The sequence below is a fragment of the Caretta caretta genome, chromosome 5 (assembly GCF_965140235.1).
Source record: "Caretta caretta isolate rCarCar2 chromosome 5, rCarCar1.hap1, whole genome shotgun sequence".
Taxonomy (NCBI): domain Eukaryota; kingdom Metazoa; phylum Chordata; order Testudines; family Cheloniidae; genus Caretta; species Caretta caretta.
The window spans coordinates 123,598,124-123,616,703 of record NC_134210.1 but is presented as its reverse complement, the minus strand read 5'-3'; the positions used below and the strand labels follow the sequence as shown (position 1 = coordinate 123,616,703).

At 44.5% G+C, this 18,580-nt stretch overlaps 1 protein-coding gene across 5 annotated transcripts in view; it reads right to left on the bottom strand.

The window, feature by feature from the left end:
• The window catches only part of PLPPR1 (phospholipid phosphatase related 1), a 180,060-nt gene that overhangs the window by 23,703 nt on the left and 137,777 nt on the right, over nt 1–18,580 (bottom strand). For all 5 annotated transcript variants that reach the window (XM_048850054.2, XM_048850052.2, XM_048850051.2 and 2 more), the window contains one exon: nt 8,338–8,470. In XM_048850054.2, the coding sequence (XP_048706011.1) occupies nt 8,338–8,470 (133 nt within the window). The remainder of the gene's footprint in view (nt 1–8,337; nt 8,471–18,580) is intronic.

The window sequence follows — 18,580 nt, the reverse complement described above, 5'->3', positions numbered from 1 at the left end:
GGTTTATATCCTTCCTATCATAGTAAACTCAACAAGTGTATAAACGCTGTAAGCCTTTACTTGTTGAAATAAAGCCTTAATTTCATTATTTTGCGGCCCAGTGTTAGATGTCACTGTGTTTTAAATTAAGCTGTTGGTGGAAGCTGAGCCATGAATTTGTTAACACAAATCATGCAGTCGTAAAATTCAAGCTATTGGCAACAAATCCATATCATGTGTTGCATTTCTGAATGTCTAAACAGGAGAGATTGTTTGCCTGGTAGCAGGTCGATAGTTTAATCATATGAATTAGAAACCCTAACAGAGTGAAACACTCCACAACACACACTCCAATCACCCTGCCAGCCAGAGTCAGTAACGTTTCAAGCCACAATACAATAAGGCTGTAGCCACTGTATATAAACAAACCAAATACTCATTGTGCTCCATTGATTTAGGGCTTCTTGGAGCTAGAGCTATATGAGGGCAATGTAGGGTTTAGACACCTGCCATTCTGCCTGCATGGGCAACCTTAGTTCTGGGATTTGCTACCTTTTGAGTGCTTATTGTTAAGGTTGTCTGACACGGATGAGATTTTGGGGGGAAGTTTGAACTAAAATGGTTCAGGCATTTTCGAGCCCAGGTTGAGAACCACTGATCTAAATGAGTTGACGTGCCCCCTGGAAGACCTCTGTACGTACACGTACACATACCTCTGGTTGAGAACCACTGCTCTATAACCCACAATCACCAATGGGTAAACAGCACTTGCTCTCACTGTAGGATGTACAATATCTCCATATTCAACAACACACAGTTTGATGGTTCAACCTGTGAAAGGAAATTCAGTTCCCGTCTTAAAATGTAGTTCTGTAAATTCTGCACCCGTCTGTGTCAGCAAAAGGGGACAGAAACCCAATATATGTAAACCCCAGTCAGACTTCTAGATCCTTTTCTCAGCTCAAGGCAGTCTGCAGTACATGGAACAACTGGTCCACTAGTATAAAAGCCAACCAGAGAATGCATTCATTGCAGAATCACCATAGAAAGGGAGTTAGTCCCTTGACTTGTGAAAATGAACTTGCAAACATTAACATACTAAGTAGACATGACACTTCCTGTTTCATCCTTGCTCCGGTCAGGGAGTTGTGGGCCCAGTACATGTTTAAAAGATCACAAACGGGCTCTGAAAGTGGAAGGGCCCTAATTCTGCAGCGTTGGGTGCCTTCTGCAAAATGCAGGACAGCGTCTTAATTTGCTGGTTACAAATAGGGAGTCTAGAAAGATCTGACTGTGGGCTCCTGATTTATGAGGTCATTATTCCCCTCAGTCAAATAAGCATCTGACTACCTAACCCATACCTGGGACAGCTATTTTAAACATTTCTAGCTTAAACACCAGAAAGGACACAGGGCAGGATTTTCCAAAGTGCTCAGCTTTGACTTAACTCTGCCACCATTCAGGTCAATGGGAGGAGTTTTGCCATGGGCTTCAATGGGAGCAGACTTAGGCCAGTGCTGAGCACTCTGGAAAATCCCACCCATAGTGCATTACTCTAGTCAATTTAAATCAATCATTGTCTAATGTGAGCAAGTGCATCGGACACATCTGAAGTAATGCATCCTTCATGCCATTCAGTAGGATGAATAGGGTTGGATGTTTTATTTCATAATAATAATATTGTTATGGACTACTCAAAGCTCCTGGGTGCCTTGACAAAATTTAACGAAATCGATTATCAAAAGGCCCCAAACTAATCATCAGACTGGTGCAAAATATATTCCCCAGCAATAATCTTTGTTACCTGGAGTTACGGTTGCAAATATCTAACAGTCACTTGCAGGAGAAAAGACGTTCAGGGAACAGTGCAGCTTTCTCATAAGACACCAGGGTTCGACAGTGGAAATTCCAAGTTAAGGCTATATTTAAACAAAACCAACCAAACATGAGAGAACAGAGATAACTGTGGCCAGGTGAGAGAAAAGACTGAAATCCCTTCACAGCTAAAGAAAAAGGTGCTTTTGGCCACCACCAACCCTGGGAATCCAGGATCCTAAAGCACTACCAAGCAGAACCTCTTGGACAAAGAGTTGACAAATCCCCTCAATATTATGGATAGGCATCACTCCTACCACACTCCCTAGATGCTGCCCTCAACCTACAAGCTCATTCTCACCCTAGTCCATTTTAGCTAAGCACTGGTGAAGTGAAGACCAGCATAGTGTAGAGACTGGTGTGACCTGCACTTTGATGGCACTGTGATCCTTGTCACACTCCCTTTGATAGCAAGGATGACAGAACAGATCTCTCAGGGAATCCACAAAAGAGAGGCCTTGTGAGGAATTAGCAACCTGTAATGGGATAAAGCCACCATACCGTACACAGACGATCAACCTAGAACAGATGCTATGTACCTCCATAAATACCAGCCTTGATAAACAATAAAGGATTGCAGTCACAAATTGTTTGCGGTTGAAATGCTATCCATCTCTAGATTAACAAATGCTTCACACATAGGTTAGGCTAGGTAGACAACTGGAATTTCAATCTTTGTCTCCCTAGTCTTGGAGGTGATGTTGACACATCCAATACGATGTAGTTGGCTTCAGTAGAGCTCTGCCAATTTATAGCAGCTGAGGATCCGTCCCCTTGTGTTCTAATTCTACAAAACACTTCCAGATAGCATCCTCTTTAAATATTGTGTAGCACATCGTACAGACTCAACAGGTTGTACAAATGGCTGTGATAACTGCAACACTCTCAGCCAAATGCTGAGCCACAGATGCAGCAGCCACTCTGCAGTTGGTATTTTTATGTGCTTAAATGAATTCACTGGGTGGAATTTGTGCTCGGCAAAGTGACAGAGTGACCTCAGTGACGAAAGTGACCTCATGATGTACTGTCCTCACTGGCTGTCTGTTTACATGCAGGACACAGGTCAAGGATCTTAAATGTTCTCCAGGACTTTACACTGTATTATTGTACCTAGCTTGTCTTTTGACTTATTAACTCCACGTCCCATCATTTGCTCCTACACTGCATCTGTCACTCAGAGTATCCAGTTGATCTTGGTGGATTCATGGTTGGCTTTACTCTGTGCTTTACCCAGTCACACTCAATATATGTTAAATTTATTTGGGCATAAGCTTTCGTGGGCTAGAACCCACTTCATCGGATGCACGGAGTGGAAAATACAGTACTAGGTATAAATACATGAAAAGATGTGAGTTGCCTTACCAAGTGTGAGGTCAATCTAAGGAGACAATTCAACTGACAGCAGGATACCAAGGGAGGAAAAATAACTTTTGAAGAACTTTTCTCCCTTGGTATCCTGCTGTCAGTTGAATTGTCTCCTTAGACTGACCTCACACTTGGTAAGACAACTCACATCTTTTCATGTATTGATACTTGGTACTGTATTTTCCACTCCATGCATCCGATGAAGTGGGTTCTAGCCCACAAAAGCTTATGTCCAAATAAATTTGTAGTCTCTAAGGTGCCACAAAGACTCCTTCTTGTTTTTGCTCATACAGACTAACACGGCTACCACTCTGAAACCTGTCAATATATGTTAGAACTTAATTTTAATTCTGTCTTTTAAATATACTTGTTTACTTATGTGCTGCCATTTGCAGTAATCTGTGCTGATGACTGAAATTTCTCTCTCCTGATACTGAGAGCACAGTATTGAGAATTATGTCAAAGGCACTAAATAGCAAAGCTTTTGACAATTATTCTGAAGGTATTTTTGTTTTTACTTTTTGTACTACCTTCTGTATCGTTTTCTACCATTTCTTTACTTTCATCTTTAGAACCTTCATACATCCAAAGAATAAACAAAATGTGATGGTGGCACAAATATAGAGAATATAACCATGTGACATTACTATGAGACCCCGCTGAACTTAAAGGGAGTGGAAGTGTACCTTGTAGAATAGGACCGTTGCTCAGCAATGGCCATGTTTTCCCAACCACCTTGCTCAAATGCATAGGAAAAAGTTTCCATATATGCCCACTCCACCCACAAATACGGGATTTGGGTCGACAATCCCAGTTTGAATGTGCAAATGTGGACTGGGAATGGAAGATGCAATATCTGCACACACACTGTTTGCAGGCATGACTCAGAAGGTTAGCTTGGGCCTGAAATAAGATCGTTAATAGTTGATATTTTGAACCCAACTACAACCTCTGTGAGCTACAGCCCCAAAAGGAACTAATTTTGAACCTTGTTCCAGCCACTACAGCATTTTATTAGCGAAAACAGATGTAGCAGGAAGAGTTTAATTTCAGTCTTTTCTGAAAACACACTTCCCTGGGAGAAGTTCATTCCTGGTGTAGAACATTCTGTACCACTTCAGCACAGTGCGTACATACATGACACATCTCTGGGCTGGGCCCACATACTCCAGAATTGAAGTCCACCAATTGTGGTGGCCAAGTAGTGTCTGCAGATCTGAGGTTATGCAGATTGACTGGCCCTCATATCCTTCAAACCCAATGTATAAGGGCTTCCGCTATTATTCTATGTGCTGGAATAGGAGCTTGTCTGTGCAGCAGGCCCACATCTTGTCCTTGGGTTGGTGGAGGGGGAATTATCATGTCCCCAGCATCTCTGTATAGAGTCTGAATACCCAGGCTCTATGCTGGTGAGGTGAATTTCATGCCCAGTGAATAATTAAATTCAAAACTGGAGTCACTGGAAAGTGAGCCATCCAGCACAGGCCCTAGTGAGTCCCCACATTCCTGTCAAACTAAGGAGAACAGCACCAACGCTTGGAAGCTTGCGTTTTATTTTAGTTCAGTTTAATTTAAAGTTCCCTGCAATGGAGCAACACTGGAAATTGAAGCGACAAGGATATTAAATGAATTCACCATGAAGGGGCCTCAGATTCTGTGACTAGGTATTTGGCTAGCTCCTCAGCTGGTGTAACTCAGCGGTGGATCTTTTTACACCAGCTGATTTCAGCACAGTAGGAAAAATAATTTACTTCTGGCTCCCCAGAGTCTGAAGCCCTCCCAGGCGGAGATCACCACAGGCTCAGGGGCAGGTTCTGAGAGAACTCACGGCCTGAACTAATGGCCGGCAAAAGCAATGGGTCTCTCTCATTTGACAGCAATGGGCTTTGGAAGATGAGCGTTTTGGAGGCTAAAGTCAATTGGAGTTTTTTTCTTTTATATTTGGGGGGAGAAACAGCCTAAACAGAAGCCACGTGCAAACATTCTGATCGTCTGTCCCCATGTTCATGTTCCACCAGCTACCTAGCCTTCTGGAACAAGCAGCTATTATTTAGTTACCAGTGGCTATCACCACTCAATATCTAGCTCTTATTAGAGCTAGATGAAATTTTACATCAAAATTTGGAATTTTGATTAAAAAAGTGAAATTTTGGAAAACCATTTCATGATTTTTTGAGGGGGAGGGACCCCATTTCTCAAATAGCTCCATTTCTTACATTCTGCAGGGGAAACAAGGATGCTCCTTAAAAAGATCTTCTTCCACCATCAGGGTGAAAGAAATCGCACTTTAAAACCAGGGGGTCAGTTCAGAAACATTCGGGGGAGGGGGTGAAATTGTGTCAACACCCCTGCTTCTGATTCCCCACTGAGCCCGTGGCTGCTCAAAGGGTGTTAGTGGACCGATTCCTTCCTGAGGTTAGAGTGAGGAAGGGGCAGCAGGTCATGTGCACGTGTCTCTTACTGATGGCTGGCCTGGGTCAGGGTTGGGGCCTGGCTCGTGCCACACCCAGCTCTGGCCCTGGCCAGCAGTGCTGCTTCTTATCCGGCCAGTGAGACAGCAGAAGTCACTCAAGACAGTCTGCTTCCCTCTCCTCATAGGGCTTAGGTGGCAGATTTGGCCTGGCTGTCCTCCTGCTATGAGGGAAGGATAGCTGGGCCCAATTTGAGTGAGTGGCATTGAGACCTAGAGCGAGGGGTTGCCATGCCACTCAAATTTGGCCCAACCAGCCCTCTGTCACAATGGAAGGGTGGCCAGGCAAATCTGCCACCCTATGCACCTGTCCAGAAATCTACCACCCTTGGCAGCTGCCCAAAAGTCTGGGAGGGCAAACCAAGGTCACCCCCAGCTTACAGCATATGCCTCCCCTGTTTATAACAAGACCCATGTTTAAAGCAATTTATGACCAGGTTAACTTCCTCTCCCTCTGGAAACAAACAGTCCTGCAGAGCTGAGACTGATTTGTGTGGAGAAGTTAATATTTTGCTGCTCTCAGAGGCTTCACTGTACACAGCTGTAATTTTTTTTTCCAGATGAGAAATGGCTAGAGCAAATGCTCAGGAATAAAGCTAATTAAAATGAAGGCTACACACAGGGAGAGCGGCCTATAAGAAAACACACACAGCAAATGTTTTGCCTCGTTCGTCTGAGCTCTTTTAGTGCTGGCCCCACAGGCGAGAATATTTGATCAGTCTATTGTCACACGCTGAGAATGCTGGGACACAAAACAGCTCTGAGTGCCCAAATGGCAGCCAGCTTCCTGCTCCCTGTTAATGGCAGTTTACTGCCCATTAATGTGAGCTGGAGACTAGCTGAACTTCAAGGGTATTTGGTTTTTAATGAAAGCTCCCTGATCTTTTATTTTCCTACACGGTACATCTGAAGAACTGATCAGAGAAGTGCCATGCTCAGGGTCAGACGTGCCTATTCCTTGTGTCTAGGGGGGGTGTAGAGTGGGAGAAGGTGCAAGGCGTCTCTTCCACCCCTCCCCCGTGCTCTCTCTCAGGAGCAATCCCTGCATAAAGATTGCTCTCTCAGTTTGCCCCTGGTGGTGCAAAGTGCCCCAGAGGCAGCAGAAGAGGAGGTAGGACCATGCCCCTTCTGCATCAGTGAGTGCAGAAGACCGAGCAGCTTCACAAGGAGAGCTCAAGGAGGAATAAAGGGTCCATGAAGCACAGTCCTCCCAACCAGGATGTTGTCTAATTAGAACAATGCAGCCCGTCACCACCAGCACATCACCCTTTCGTTTCCAAGCAAAACTGTAAAGAATTGCGAGGGGGAGGGGGAAACCCCCACTAATTTTTCAAGCCTCATTTCCTTTGAGCTAGATTATGACTTTAGGCAAAGCCCTGACCAGGGAGTGGTGCGTCTCCTCTGACTCTCAGTTCCTGCTCTTGTTCCATGGGACATAGGATTTACTGCTGGCTTATACCAGCAATAAACTAATATTCCCCCACCTGTGTGCTGGTTCAGCTACTCTGACCAGTGAGTAGGGGACGTGGAGCCAAGGCTGTGCCCATTCCCTGTCTCTAGCTGCCCACTTCCCACATACTTGGTCCAGGGAGGGAGGAAGTGGGCAAGTAGCTCTGCTAACTTTGTACATGCCCACTTTGTACATTGTGGTAGGCCATGCAAGGAGTCCAAGAGGTGGGGCGAGGGTGGGGTGGGTGAAAGGGGTTCTCACTCCCCCAGGTGGGATAACCTAGCCCTCAGTCAGTTTGCCATGCTTTACAGTGCAAGCGACTGTGTTATTCTTCCCACTCTGAAACAACTATAGGATGATTCCCAGTGACAGCTGCTAAGTTAACTTTTCCATTAAGCGAAATTCATGAACTAAACATAGCTGCTGGTAAATGCCACCAGAGGAAGCCTTCAAAGTGTTTGGAAGTTGCATTTTTTTCACCAGTTCCTTAGCAATTAACTTAATAAAGTCTCTAATGAAAAATGAGAGGAATATTATGTCCGGGGTCTCTATGTTTGGTTTGTTTGTTGGTTCAGCTCAGCTGATTATTACATATTGGCGCTTCTCAGGTTAATTTATATTTGGAGAAAAAAAGGGTGAAGAGATAGGCTGTTGAGTAAAAAATTGTAAGTAATTGTAATTTGTAATATCAATGATAGAAATATTCAGATAAGGATTTAATGGGCATAACCCTTGCATAATGGGCATAACCTAATGGGGGGGAGGGAGAGCTCAGCGGTTTGAGCATTGGCCTGCTAAACCCAGGGTTGTGAGTTCAATCCTTGAGGGGGCCATTTCGGGATATGGGGTAAAAATTGGGGATTGGTCCTGCTTTGAGCAGGGGGTTGGACTAGATGACCTCCTGAGGTCCCTTCCAACCCTGATATTCTATGATTCTATGAACCTTGGTTCCAGGGTCCATGAGAAGCATTAAACCTAGCAAAATTGCATATAAATCAGCTCTATACAGTGTGATTTCGCACATTTTAAACATTACCTTGCAAGTCCTGAGGGGGACTATCCCTCTAAGGTGGAAGAAGCCTGCAAAGATTTCACAGCTTAATTAGTTTTGTGCTGTAGATCTTAAGAAGTCGGTGTTCTTTTGTTTCTTTTGTTTCCGCAAGCAGGGGCAAAACTCTCTGTGTTTATGGACACTTACCTATAAACCGTATAATTCTTCGTAGTAATGGGTTCAGGTAACAGCACTCTCCGGTTAAGATAGTTTTCTCCTGGACAATCAGGGTTTCTCGGGTTGATTTTATAAAATACATGGAGATCTCGCCGATAAAAATCTGTAGCAGCGGGAAAAAAAGAAAGGGAAGTTTAAGAATCGTAAGGACACATGTTCAAAGGTGGATGCCTGAATCAAGGCCATAAACAATACTTCTGCACCAGTGTACCTACAGAACATTGCACTTACACACTGTTACCTGTCAGCTCTGTGTTCTTGGGGAGCCAGAGTGCAGTACCCAGACTGTCTGACTCACGAAAGAGCTCCCCCCCAGACCCAGCCTCCGCTTGAACCAAAGCCGATCAGAACGAAGACTTACAAAAAGCAATGAAAAGGCAGTGGGAGACACACCTAAGCCCCTGGGATAAGGGCGACAGGATTAAGGCAACTTCCCTAGCCTCATTTGCATCAAAGATGGAACAAGGAGGCATCCCCATTAGCATACAGAATGGAGAACAGAGATTCCAAGGCAAGAACCGCACAGAACTCAGGGACCAGAAAAGCAGCGAAGCACTGCATGATGGGGGATCTCTGCTCCAGATGTTAATGAACCCATGCCTGCACACACCCAGCTCAGTAGTTATCAGACCAATTCTAGTAATAAATCCTTTATTGGTATCCAAAATAGTGAAGCTCCCTAATTGCATTGTGAGCTCCCTCCAAGGAACACCGCCCATAGGCAGAAGTGGTCAGCTCCCATTGTCTAACTTTAACAAAACAACTTTGGGATACTCCCTTGAGACATCAGTTTACACATAAACAAATCTCAGGTTTCAGAGTAGCAGCCCTGTCAGTCTGTATCCGCAAAAAGAAAAGGAGGACTTGTGGCACCTTAGAAACTAACAAATTTATTTGAGCATAAGCTTTTGTGAGCTACAGCATCCGATGAAGTGAGCTGTAGCTCACGAAAGCTTATGCTCAAATAAATCTGTTAGTCTCTAAGGTGCCATAAGTCCTCCTTTTCTTTTTTATAAACAAATCTAGTGTTCTCCCTTGAACCACTGTTGTTTCTCTACAAAAGCCCCTACCCATGCTCAGCTAAATGCTCTGATGCCTGAATCCAAAATCTGCATCAGTTCCACTGGGACTTCACCTTCTCCTGACTGATAGTGCTGTGGGCTCTGCCTGTCTCCAGCACTCCAGACCCTCAGCTATACCACGTGGGGCCCCCGATCGATTCAAGCTTCACAGAGCGGTGAGAACCCAGCTCTCTCTCTCTCTAGGTGTAGCCTTCTGACTCTGACTTGTGTGATCAGCTATAGTTTTCTAAACCTGACTTTTATAATCAAGTTTAAGTTAGATTTAATATTATAACTGTTTTGTTTGTTTGGCTCCCCAGTGGTTATTACCTGGCAATAAATAACTTTCATGATTAAGCTGGTTGCCTCTCTCTCTCTCCCCCTTGTGCGTGTTTTTTGGTTTCCTCATTCACTCTGCAACAACGCTCCTCGTACCTAAGCTAAAATATTCCTGCAGCGCCCAAAAATCCTGTGGGGTTTGCTCATCAAGTGGGTTACTACCAGAACAATGTAACGTGAAAGTCGGGATAGGGATGTGCTGAACCTGGGGCATATGAGGGTGGCAGCTTGGAAGTGCTGCTCAACCCAGCCTGCTCCGGCGTGCTCTATTCCGGTGCGGTGCCCGTGGCAAATGTGGGTGACAGCTTGGAGGTTCTGCTTGACGCAGCCTGCTGAGTCCAAGGGCCTATGAGGGTGGCAGCTTGGAAGTGCTGATTAACCCAGTCCTCTCAGATTCACTCTGTTGTGTGTGCACGTGTGTGTGTGTTCGTCTGATTCTGAGGCTGGAAGAACCCAGCCCTGGGGAACCTAGGTCCTGCAGGATAGCTCCATTGGGAGGGGACTTGCAGCAGGGAGAATGAGAACACAAGTGACACATATGAGAACACAAGTGACACAAGCAGTACATTGATAGAAGCACAGAAACCCCCTCCCAGAAGAGTAACCCAAAAAGGAGCATACCGCAAAGTAACGGACAAAGCTGGTAACAACACCTAGGCTTTATTGTCATCAGGAAATAAACGGTGTGTTCTTAAGTTAGCTAACTCAAGACACCTAACAGGAGGTAAAATCCTAGTGAAGACGAGGCAGTCTGTACTTTCATACACACTGGCAGGTTAAGCTCTCCCATAATCTTTACCTTGACCTGCTAGCACATGTGAACACTACACACAGCCTTGTCTTCCCTAGGATTGTACCTTGATTTTGCTAACTCAGCTTAAGAACACACCTTTTTACAAGTGAAGAAAAGGCTCCCAAGCATGATCCTGCTCCCTTGGACTTCAATGGCACTGTGTTTATCCCTTGGTGCCAACTTATGTAACTAGCCAACACTCACACACACATTTTTGTGTGTGTGGATGCAACTGAGGCATCCACACTGGAAAATGAAGCTCAATTTTCTGGGCTAAATCCTGACCCACGCTCTGGAGATGTAACAGGACCGTAAAGCCTCCATAGGTAGGCAGTTGAGGAGTCCCCTGGCATGGAGGAATGCAACTCTCTACACCCTCCCCTCCTGGCTTTACCATAGGGTGGCTGGAATGCACAACATGGCTACATAAAGGCCTCTTGGGAGCCACTGCAACTATGCATAACTTAGAGCAGCCTTGAGACCACTCTAAATTATTCTGGGGATTGGAGGATAAACAAAAATAAACAGAGATTTGGTGCAACTGTGGATCCTGTGGGCCTCTTTTTTTTTTTTAAACTGGAATTAATATGAACAATAGGAACTAGTCTGAGATCACTAAACTTATTTGAGATAGGGTCACTAGAAGTTGATTATCTTGGGTTGGATTTTCAAAAGCTCTTGTTACTGTCCGAACTCTGCTGCCACTGAAGTCAGTGGAATTTGACTATTATATATTTATAATGGACTTCAGTAGAAAAAAGAAGCCAGACTGAAGTAGCATAAATTAACTTTATACAAAGGGTGTTCTCACAGCAATTCTACGTAACTGAGCTAATAAGGATGTGGGAAAAGAAACCACGCCATTAGGAGAGGGCCCAAGTAGTAGATAATAAAACACATGCACTGAGCTCACCTATAAATATCAAATGACTATTCTTAGAGCACTTGATTTGTTGCAACAGTACATTGTTTCCAGTGCAACAATAATTTATTCTTATTAACCTAGATGAGCATCCTTATTGATTCAAGCCAAGTATGCCCAGCCTCATTGTAATTCTAACTGCTGATGGGTAGAGATGCCAGCCTTATAAAATGCACGTTAAAAATGGAATTTGAGAGGGAAGAGCCAATGTGTGAAGCTGCACTGAAATATTGTCTTTATCCAGTTTATTCTATCTGTGCTCAGAGCTAGCACATAGTTCAATGTAGTTCAATTCAGTAGCCGGAGTGGAAGAAAATAAAAGACCATCAGCGCAATACAGTTTAAAAGTGACCTGGGATTTGTTCCCCTCTGTTATTTGTGCTACTGCAGTACCCGGAAGCCCCAATCAGGATTGTGGCCCCATTGTACTAGGCGTGTACACAGCATCGGTAGAGCTTCCAATCTAATTTAAGAGGAGGCACAATTAGGTGGATAAAGACAACAAACGTTTTCAGGCAGGAGACATCTAAGTAGAACACACAAAAATACTGATCAAAATAAAAGGTCTCCTTTTAAAACAATCCATTGACTTCAGTAGTGTTACTCCAGATTTACACCAGTCTGACTAAACTAGACTAGATACCCACAGTCCCATGGATTTCTGTGCTTATCAAATTAGCATAGCACTTAAGAAGCAGTTAGACAGTGTTTGTGAGGTAGCATCAAATGGTTTGATACAAGGGGCCTGATTCTTCTCTCCAACCAGTTTTATAGCAGTGTGACGGGCACAGACATTTCCAATGCAGATTGCGATATGGCAGAGTACTTGAGCATATGCACAGCTTCAAGCATCTCTATAGTCCTGCTGACTTCACTAGGACTACTCCCATGCTTGAAGTTATGCACAAAAGGACCCTGTTAAATCAGGATATTAACCCACTGTTCAACAAGAATAAGGCCATTGTAAATGGAATTCAGTTCCAGATTTGACTGGCGTATGGTATATTTCTGGATAAAGTATCTATTACTGTTACTTCCACTGGGGAAGAAAGTAAGGCTCACAAGCTGCCGTTTCACACGAGCTTCCTACTTAATTAAACAGTCGAGATGACAAGAAAATTGCATTGGAGGGTGGGGCTTTTTATTCAGTGCTGTAAGAACTGATGATGTGCTGTCTATGGTGATGTATGCAAAAAGAAACAAAGCCAGTATTAGAGAATCGTTGGCCCGGATACTGATCTCACCTACACTGGTGTAAATCTGGAGTAACACCGCTAAATTCAATGGAGTTAGATCGCTATGAGACTAGTTTGGGGGGAGCTATAGAATGCCCAGTGATTTCTGGTTGTTGCAATAAGCTTTGTACATTTCCTTACATTTCTGCTTTTGGGGGATCTCGTTATTAATCCATCGCCCCACTGTTTTTTAAACACAGTCTGCCATTTTTAAGCAAGCATTCAAAAACACTGCACATACATACATAAAATAGAATCAATTCTGCAGCGTTGACCGATCAGTAGCAAAGTATTATGTCTGACAGTTTAGATAGTAGAAGCTATTCTCACCAGGTATTCGAAGTTTATTTCATGGACCACTACATTATGTAACAGAGGACACCTCTAGTTTGAAAAGGCTTGCAATTACAAGGGAAGAATGCTTTCGACAATATTTGTGTTGGTTCTCTGCTCTGATGTTCTGCTTTTGATATATTATATTATTTTTATTATATTTAAATATTCTGGGAGTGCCCATAGGCCCCCAACAGGGATTGTGCTGAGCACTGTGTAAACACAGATCGGAGACAATTCCTGCCCTGAATGAGTGGCACTCCCCTTTCTTGTACTCTGCTTATAACCAGCCAGTTCCATAAGAAAATGACCTCCTTTATTTCCTATTAAGAAAAGGAGTACTTGTGGCACCTTAGAGACTAACCAATTTATTTGAGCATGATGAAGTGAGCTGTGGCTCACGAAAGCTCATGCTCAAATAAATTGGTTAGTCTCTAAGGTGCCACAAGTACTCCTTTTCTTTTTGCGAATACAGACTAACACGGCTGTTCCTCTGAAACCTGTCTTTATTTCCTATTGTTTGCCCATCCCTTGCTCTGTCCATCTGATAAAGAAAAGAACCAGAAAACAACCCTATAATCATGTAAAGCTAGGCCTCTGTCTTTTTTCTATGTTTATCTGTCTTCTCTCCAAGGTTATGGGTGGAAGGAATGTGAACTGTGTGTAACCTGTACTCCCTGTTTTGGGGAAAGAATTCCTTATACAGATAAGCCTCCATGTTTATACCTACCCCAGAACTTCAAACAGACTGGGTTAACCGGCTTGAACTGGAAGAGATATCACACTGTATGTTGAACCAGGCTATAAAAGCCCATCTCTGTTCTTTGTTTGGGGCTTCACCATTTTCCTCTGTAAAGGAATTGGTGAGCCCTTCAGCTGTCGTACTTGCTAGCATTAAAGTGCCTCACTTTATCAAAGAGCCAAGACTCTGTGTTTTGTTTGGCTAATACAGAAGTCCAGGGAAGGCTACCCTCCTAACCCTAGACAGGAGGGGAAACCTTTTTCCCTAACACATCCTCACCAGTGTCAACAAAACCATTCCCTTCAATACTGGAGTTTACCCGATTGTCAAAAATCTGCCATTGTCAATGAATTCCTTACTCCCTCCCCCTGGAGCCTGACATGCCGTCCAATGACTGATCCTCCTCTAAACTCTCCTTTCTCGCAAAGAGTGCAATAAAGAGGCCTTCTCTCATTTCTCTAGCGAACAAAGCACATATCACATAACAATATCCTGGACAGATTCTCATCTGACAGGCCATAGCATGGAATCCACAATCCTCCCTGTAGCCAGCGGATGCCCTTCTTGTACTGAAATTTTACTTCCCTCCTCCTCCACATCCCCCTTGATCTCAACTCAGCTTTTGACAGTATGGTTCGTGACATCCTCCTTGACTGCTTCTGGAGCTGCTCAAAATTTTCAATTTTTGGTGGGGGCGGGGGGAGAAGGAAGTGTTCCCATTTTACAACTAGTTCTACCAGATAGCTGTGTAGGCATCTTCTAGGTCTTGTCTTCTTGCCAAATGACTCTTATTTGCCTCTACTGTCCATAAAGTTGGCATCATGCTTAACCCCAAATAAGCCCACCATGTTCCATGGCTGTATATCAGCCTCAACTCTGCCTTTGCTGAAGTCTTCTTCCATGCCTTCCTTGTATCTTGGGCTCCCTAAGCAAACTCCCTTTCATTCAAGTCCCAGCTCTCCAGACTCCAGCAGGCACAATGCTGCTGCCTGGCTTCTCACCCTACTCCATTGTCTATTCCGTCGCTTCAGGGTTCAATTTAGAATCACTCTCCTTGCTCTTCATAACCACTAAGGGCTCACTCCAGCCTACCTGAAAAGGCTCCTCTTTCTGCTCATTGAGCACTGGCCTCCTCTCCACTCACTCAGCATGTGAGATGCAAGAGCCTTCACTTGGAACAAACTTCCCCTCTCTCTCCACCTGCCTTAATCTCCATCTCATTTCAAATCTCAAATACCCTCTTCCTCTCCCTTGCTTTCATCTCTCCCTCAGCTATTATTTACCTCAGTCATTCTATTATTTAGCTCTGCAAACATGTGCGTGTGTGAGGAGCATACAGTTGGTCTGAAGGCTGCTGGACACAAAATATTATACTTCTGTTAATAAGATTTAAACACATGCAGGGAGGACAGAATGTCAACTGAGATCCACCCAGGGCAGATCTGGTACTAGAATTTTGCTCTAATTTGGAATTGTCTTAAAGTCCGTTTATTAGAGAAACATCCTTCACCAGTTCTCACCAGAAATACAGACAAAAATAAAAGGAAGGACCTACACTACAAAGATTCTCGCAGCCTATGAGAGCTCTCTCTGTTAGGTACTTACATGGTCTCCATCACCACAGTATCCAAGACCCTCACTATTTTTTAACATAGGTATCCTAACAACACCCCTGTGAGGTGGGGAAGCACTGTTATCCCCATGATACAGAAAGGGAACTGAGGCACAAAGAAAGTTGCCTGAAGTCATACAGGAAGTCTGTGGTGGAGTAAGGAACTGAATGCTGGTCTCCAGAGCTCCACAGTGGCACCCTAACCACCCTTTCAGTGAGATGCTGAAATGGAGCTTACCCCTCACCAGCTATCAATTCAAGGCGTGAAGCAGCTAAGTGCTGTAGGATGTTGACTGAATTTAGTGTATAGGAAAATTTGCGTAGATGCATTTTTAATGCCAGAGTACAACAGCAGAATGAACTAAATTAATCAAGAGCACAGCACTCAATTTGCAGCAGAGGAATGTGTCCCATCGGAGAAGGACGTACCCTACGAGGCAAGCTGTGAGTAAATCAGCAAGGAAAAGGGAAAGGAAGGATTCAAACTGCTGAAAGTTACAGAGTTCTCAGCCTCAATCCACCAATATTTAAGGCCCCATGCAACCACCACCCTCAAGCTTTGAAAAATTATTTTCCCTGGAACAAATCTGTCCTGCCGAGCAAAGCCATGCAAACAGGCACAACCATTACAATGTGACCTGTTCCAAGTCATAGAATAGAATCATAGAATCATAGAATATCAGGGTTGGAAGGGACCCCAGAAGGTCATCTAGTCCAACCCCCTGCTCGAAGCAGGACCAATTCCCAGTTAAATCATCCCAGCCAGGGCTTTGTCAAGCCTGACCTTAAAAACCTCTAAGGAAGGAGATTCTACCACCTCCCTAGGTAACGCATTCCAGTGTTTCACCACCCTCTTAGTGAAAAAGTTTTTCCTAATATCCAATCTAAACCTCCCCCACTGCAGCTTGAGACCATTACTCCTCGTTCTGTCATCTGATACCACTGAGAACAGTCTAGAGCCATCCTCTTTGGAACTGCAGCAGGTTTAACTTTAAAGTGAAGGAAAGATGACTGAAAGCCAGCAAGTGTTTCAGCAATTTTTGCTTCCCTTGTGGCTCAAACACTCAAGCACATTCGCTCTCTCATATCTCTCAGGATGTGCATGAGCCCAGTTGCAACTATCACGCCCACCCAGGTGCTGTAAAGTGGTTCATGGCTCCAGTTCGTTTATCGTCACTTACACAGCGGGACATTTTCAAGAGCATCTAACAGATTCAGGAGCACCGAGCGGGGGTTCACTCACCCCTGAGCACCACCTCCTCGTGGCCGGGAGTGGAATAATGGCTCCCTTTCCATCCAGTGCCCCCTCCCGATGGATGCTCCAGCATTGGGGTGGTCTCGCTTGCTGTAACGCAGCCCTCCGGCCAAATCACGATTTAAATCCATCCCTTCTGGGGTAGCAAAAGTACAACGACAAGCCTAGAAGTGTCCCAACACAAGAGATTCTTCCACCCCTCATGGGCTATTTCTTGGCCTCTCCTTCAGGATCAGTCTTCAGCTCCCTCCTTGGGCTTGTACACCCCTCCTTGTGGCTGGTAGGGAAACTCAGGCCCACCCTCTGCTCTGGGTTCTGACCCAGGGACCCTGTATTAAGCAGCTATGTCTGCTCCTTTAGATGCGCTGCTGCTGGTTCCCTGAGTAACTTCCAACTTCCGAGCCCCGTCTTGCTTCTCTGCAGCCGGTGCTTAATGCAGCCTCTCTTCTGATTCTCAGTCCCCTGGCTTGCTGCTGCGTTCCCCCAGCTCCTTTCTCTGCTGGAACGCTGATGCTTAGGGCTGATTCTCTGTGCCTGGCTCCCTTTCCAGGGCCCATCATAGGATTTATTCCATCCCTGTGGCCTTTTTTCAGTTGGCCTTCCCCAGGCCATTCCCAGAGAGAGGGAGTGCCCTACCTCCTGTCTCCTGGGTGTCTCTACCGTTTCTAGTTCCAGAGAGCGATGGCAGACTCTCTCTCGGCAGCTTCCCTTTGCCCATACTCTTATCCCAGCCCTTCCTCAGTTCTGCTTCATCCTCATTTAAGCCTGGCTCTCCCTCCAGGTCCAGCCTGGTATATTAACTGGCCTCTCAGGGCCACATTAACCCTTTTGGAGCCTGTGTGGGATACATGCCCCGTCACAAATTCCACTGTCTTTCATTGGGATTTGTATTCCTAATTCCCTTCAGCAGTTTTGAAAATCTCCTCAGTGGTTGCTTTTAAGAATAAGAAAAGGAGGACTTGTGGCACCTTAGAGATGAACCAATTTATTTGAGCATAAGCTTTCGTGAGCTACAGCTCACTTCATCGGATGCTGTAGCTCATGAAAGCTTATGCTCAAATAAATTGGTTCGTCTCTAAGGTGCCACAAGTCCTCCTTTTCTTTTTGCGAATAGAGACTAACACGGCTGCTACTCTGAAACCTGTCTTTGAGAATAAGACAATTTGCACTTTTGAAAAGCTATTGATCAGCTTTTGTATCTGCTACCTATAATTTTATTGCGAGATCCAAGGATACTTGATATTCCATAAGCAAGACTCTGGTAGCAAACACTGAACAAGAGGAAGAACCTGTTTCCTTATTTTTTCTCCCTATTCACATAGCCCTTTTCATCCAGAAGGACATCACAGCGCTTTACCAACCTCATCAATTCTTAACATAGGGCCCACGGAATTTGCCATAACACTGCACATCTGCTTTTGTGAAAAGTAGCGTGGGATTTTAAGAGCACCAAAGGTCAGCACCTGGCCTTTATATCCCCTCCAAAAGACAGCACCTTTGTCTTCCACCAAGCAAAATGGGGTCCTGGTTTATGACTGGGGCTACTAGGCACTACAATAATACAAATAAATAATAACAACAATAGTACCCTGGGCGTGATCCTGGATTAGGTCTCAGGCTAGGACACAGATTCAATATTGATTGAGAGGGAAGAGTCAGTTCCCGATACCAGTCAGTGCACCGCCTGAGTTGTTCTCTGGAGATCTCCCATCCTTACAGTCACCCAGTATGACCCTGCTTAGCTTAAATAGGTACGTCTATATTCTTGTGCCTTCAATTACATGTGAAAATGAAGTATGACAGTCAGTTGAACATTGCAGTGCAAATCTACCCAGGGATCCATTGATCCCATAGATGAGAACAGAACCAAAACGTGAATTCTTCCCTTTGTGTTCCATTTATGACATAATTATTTGAAAAT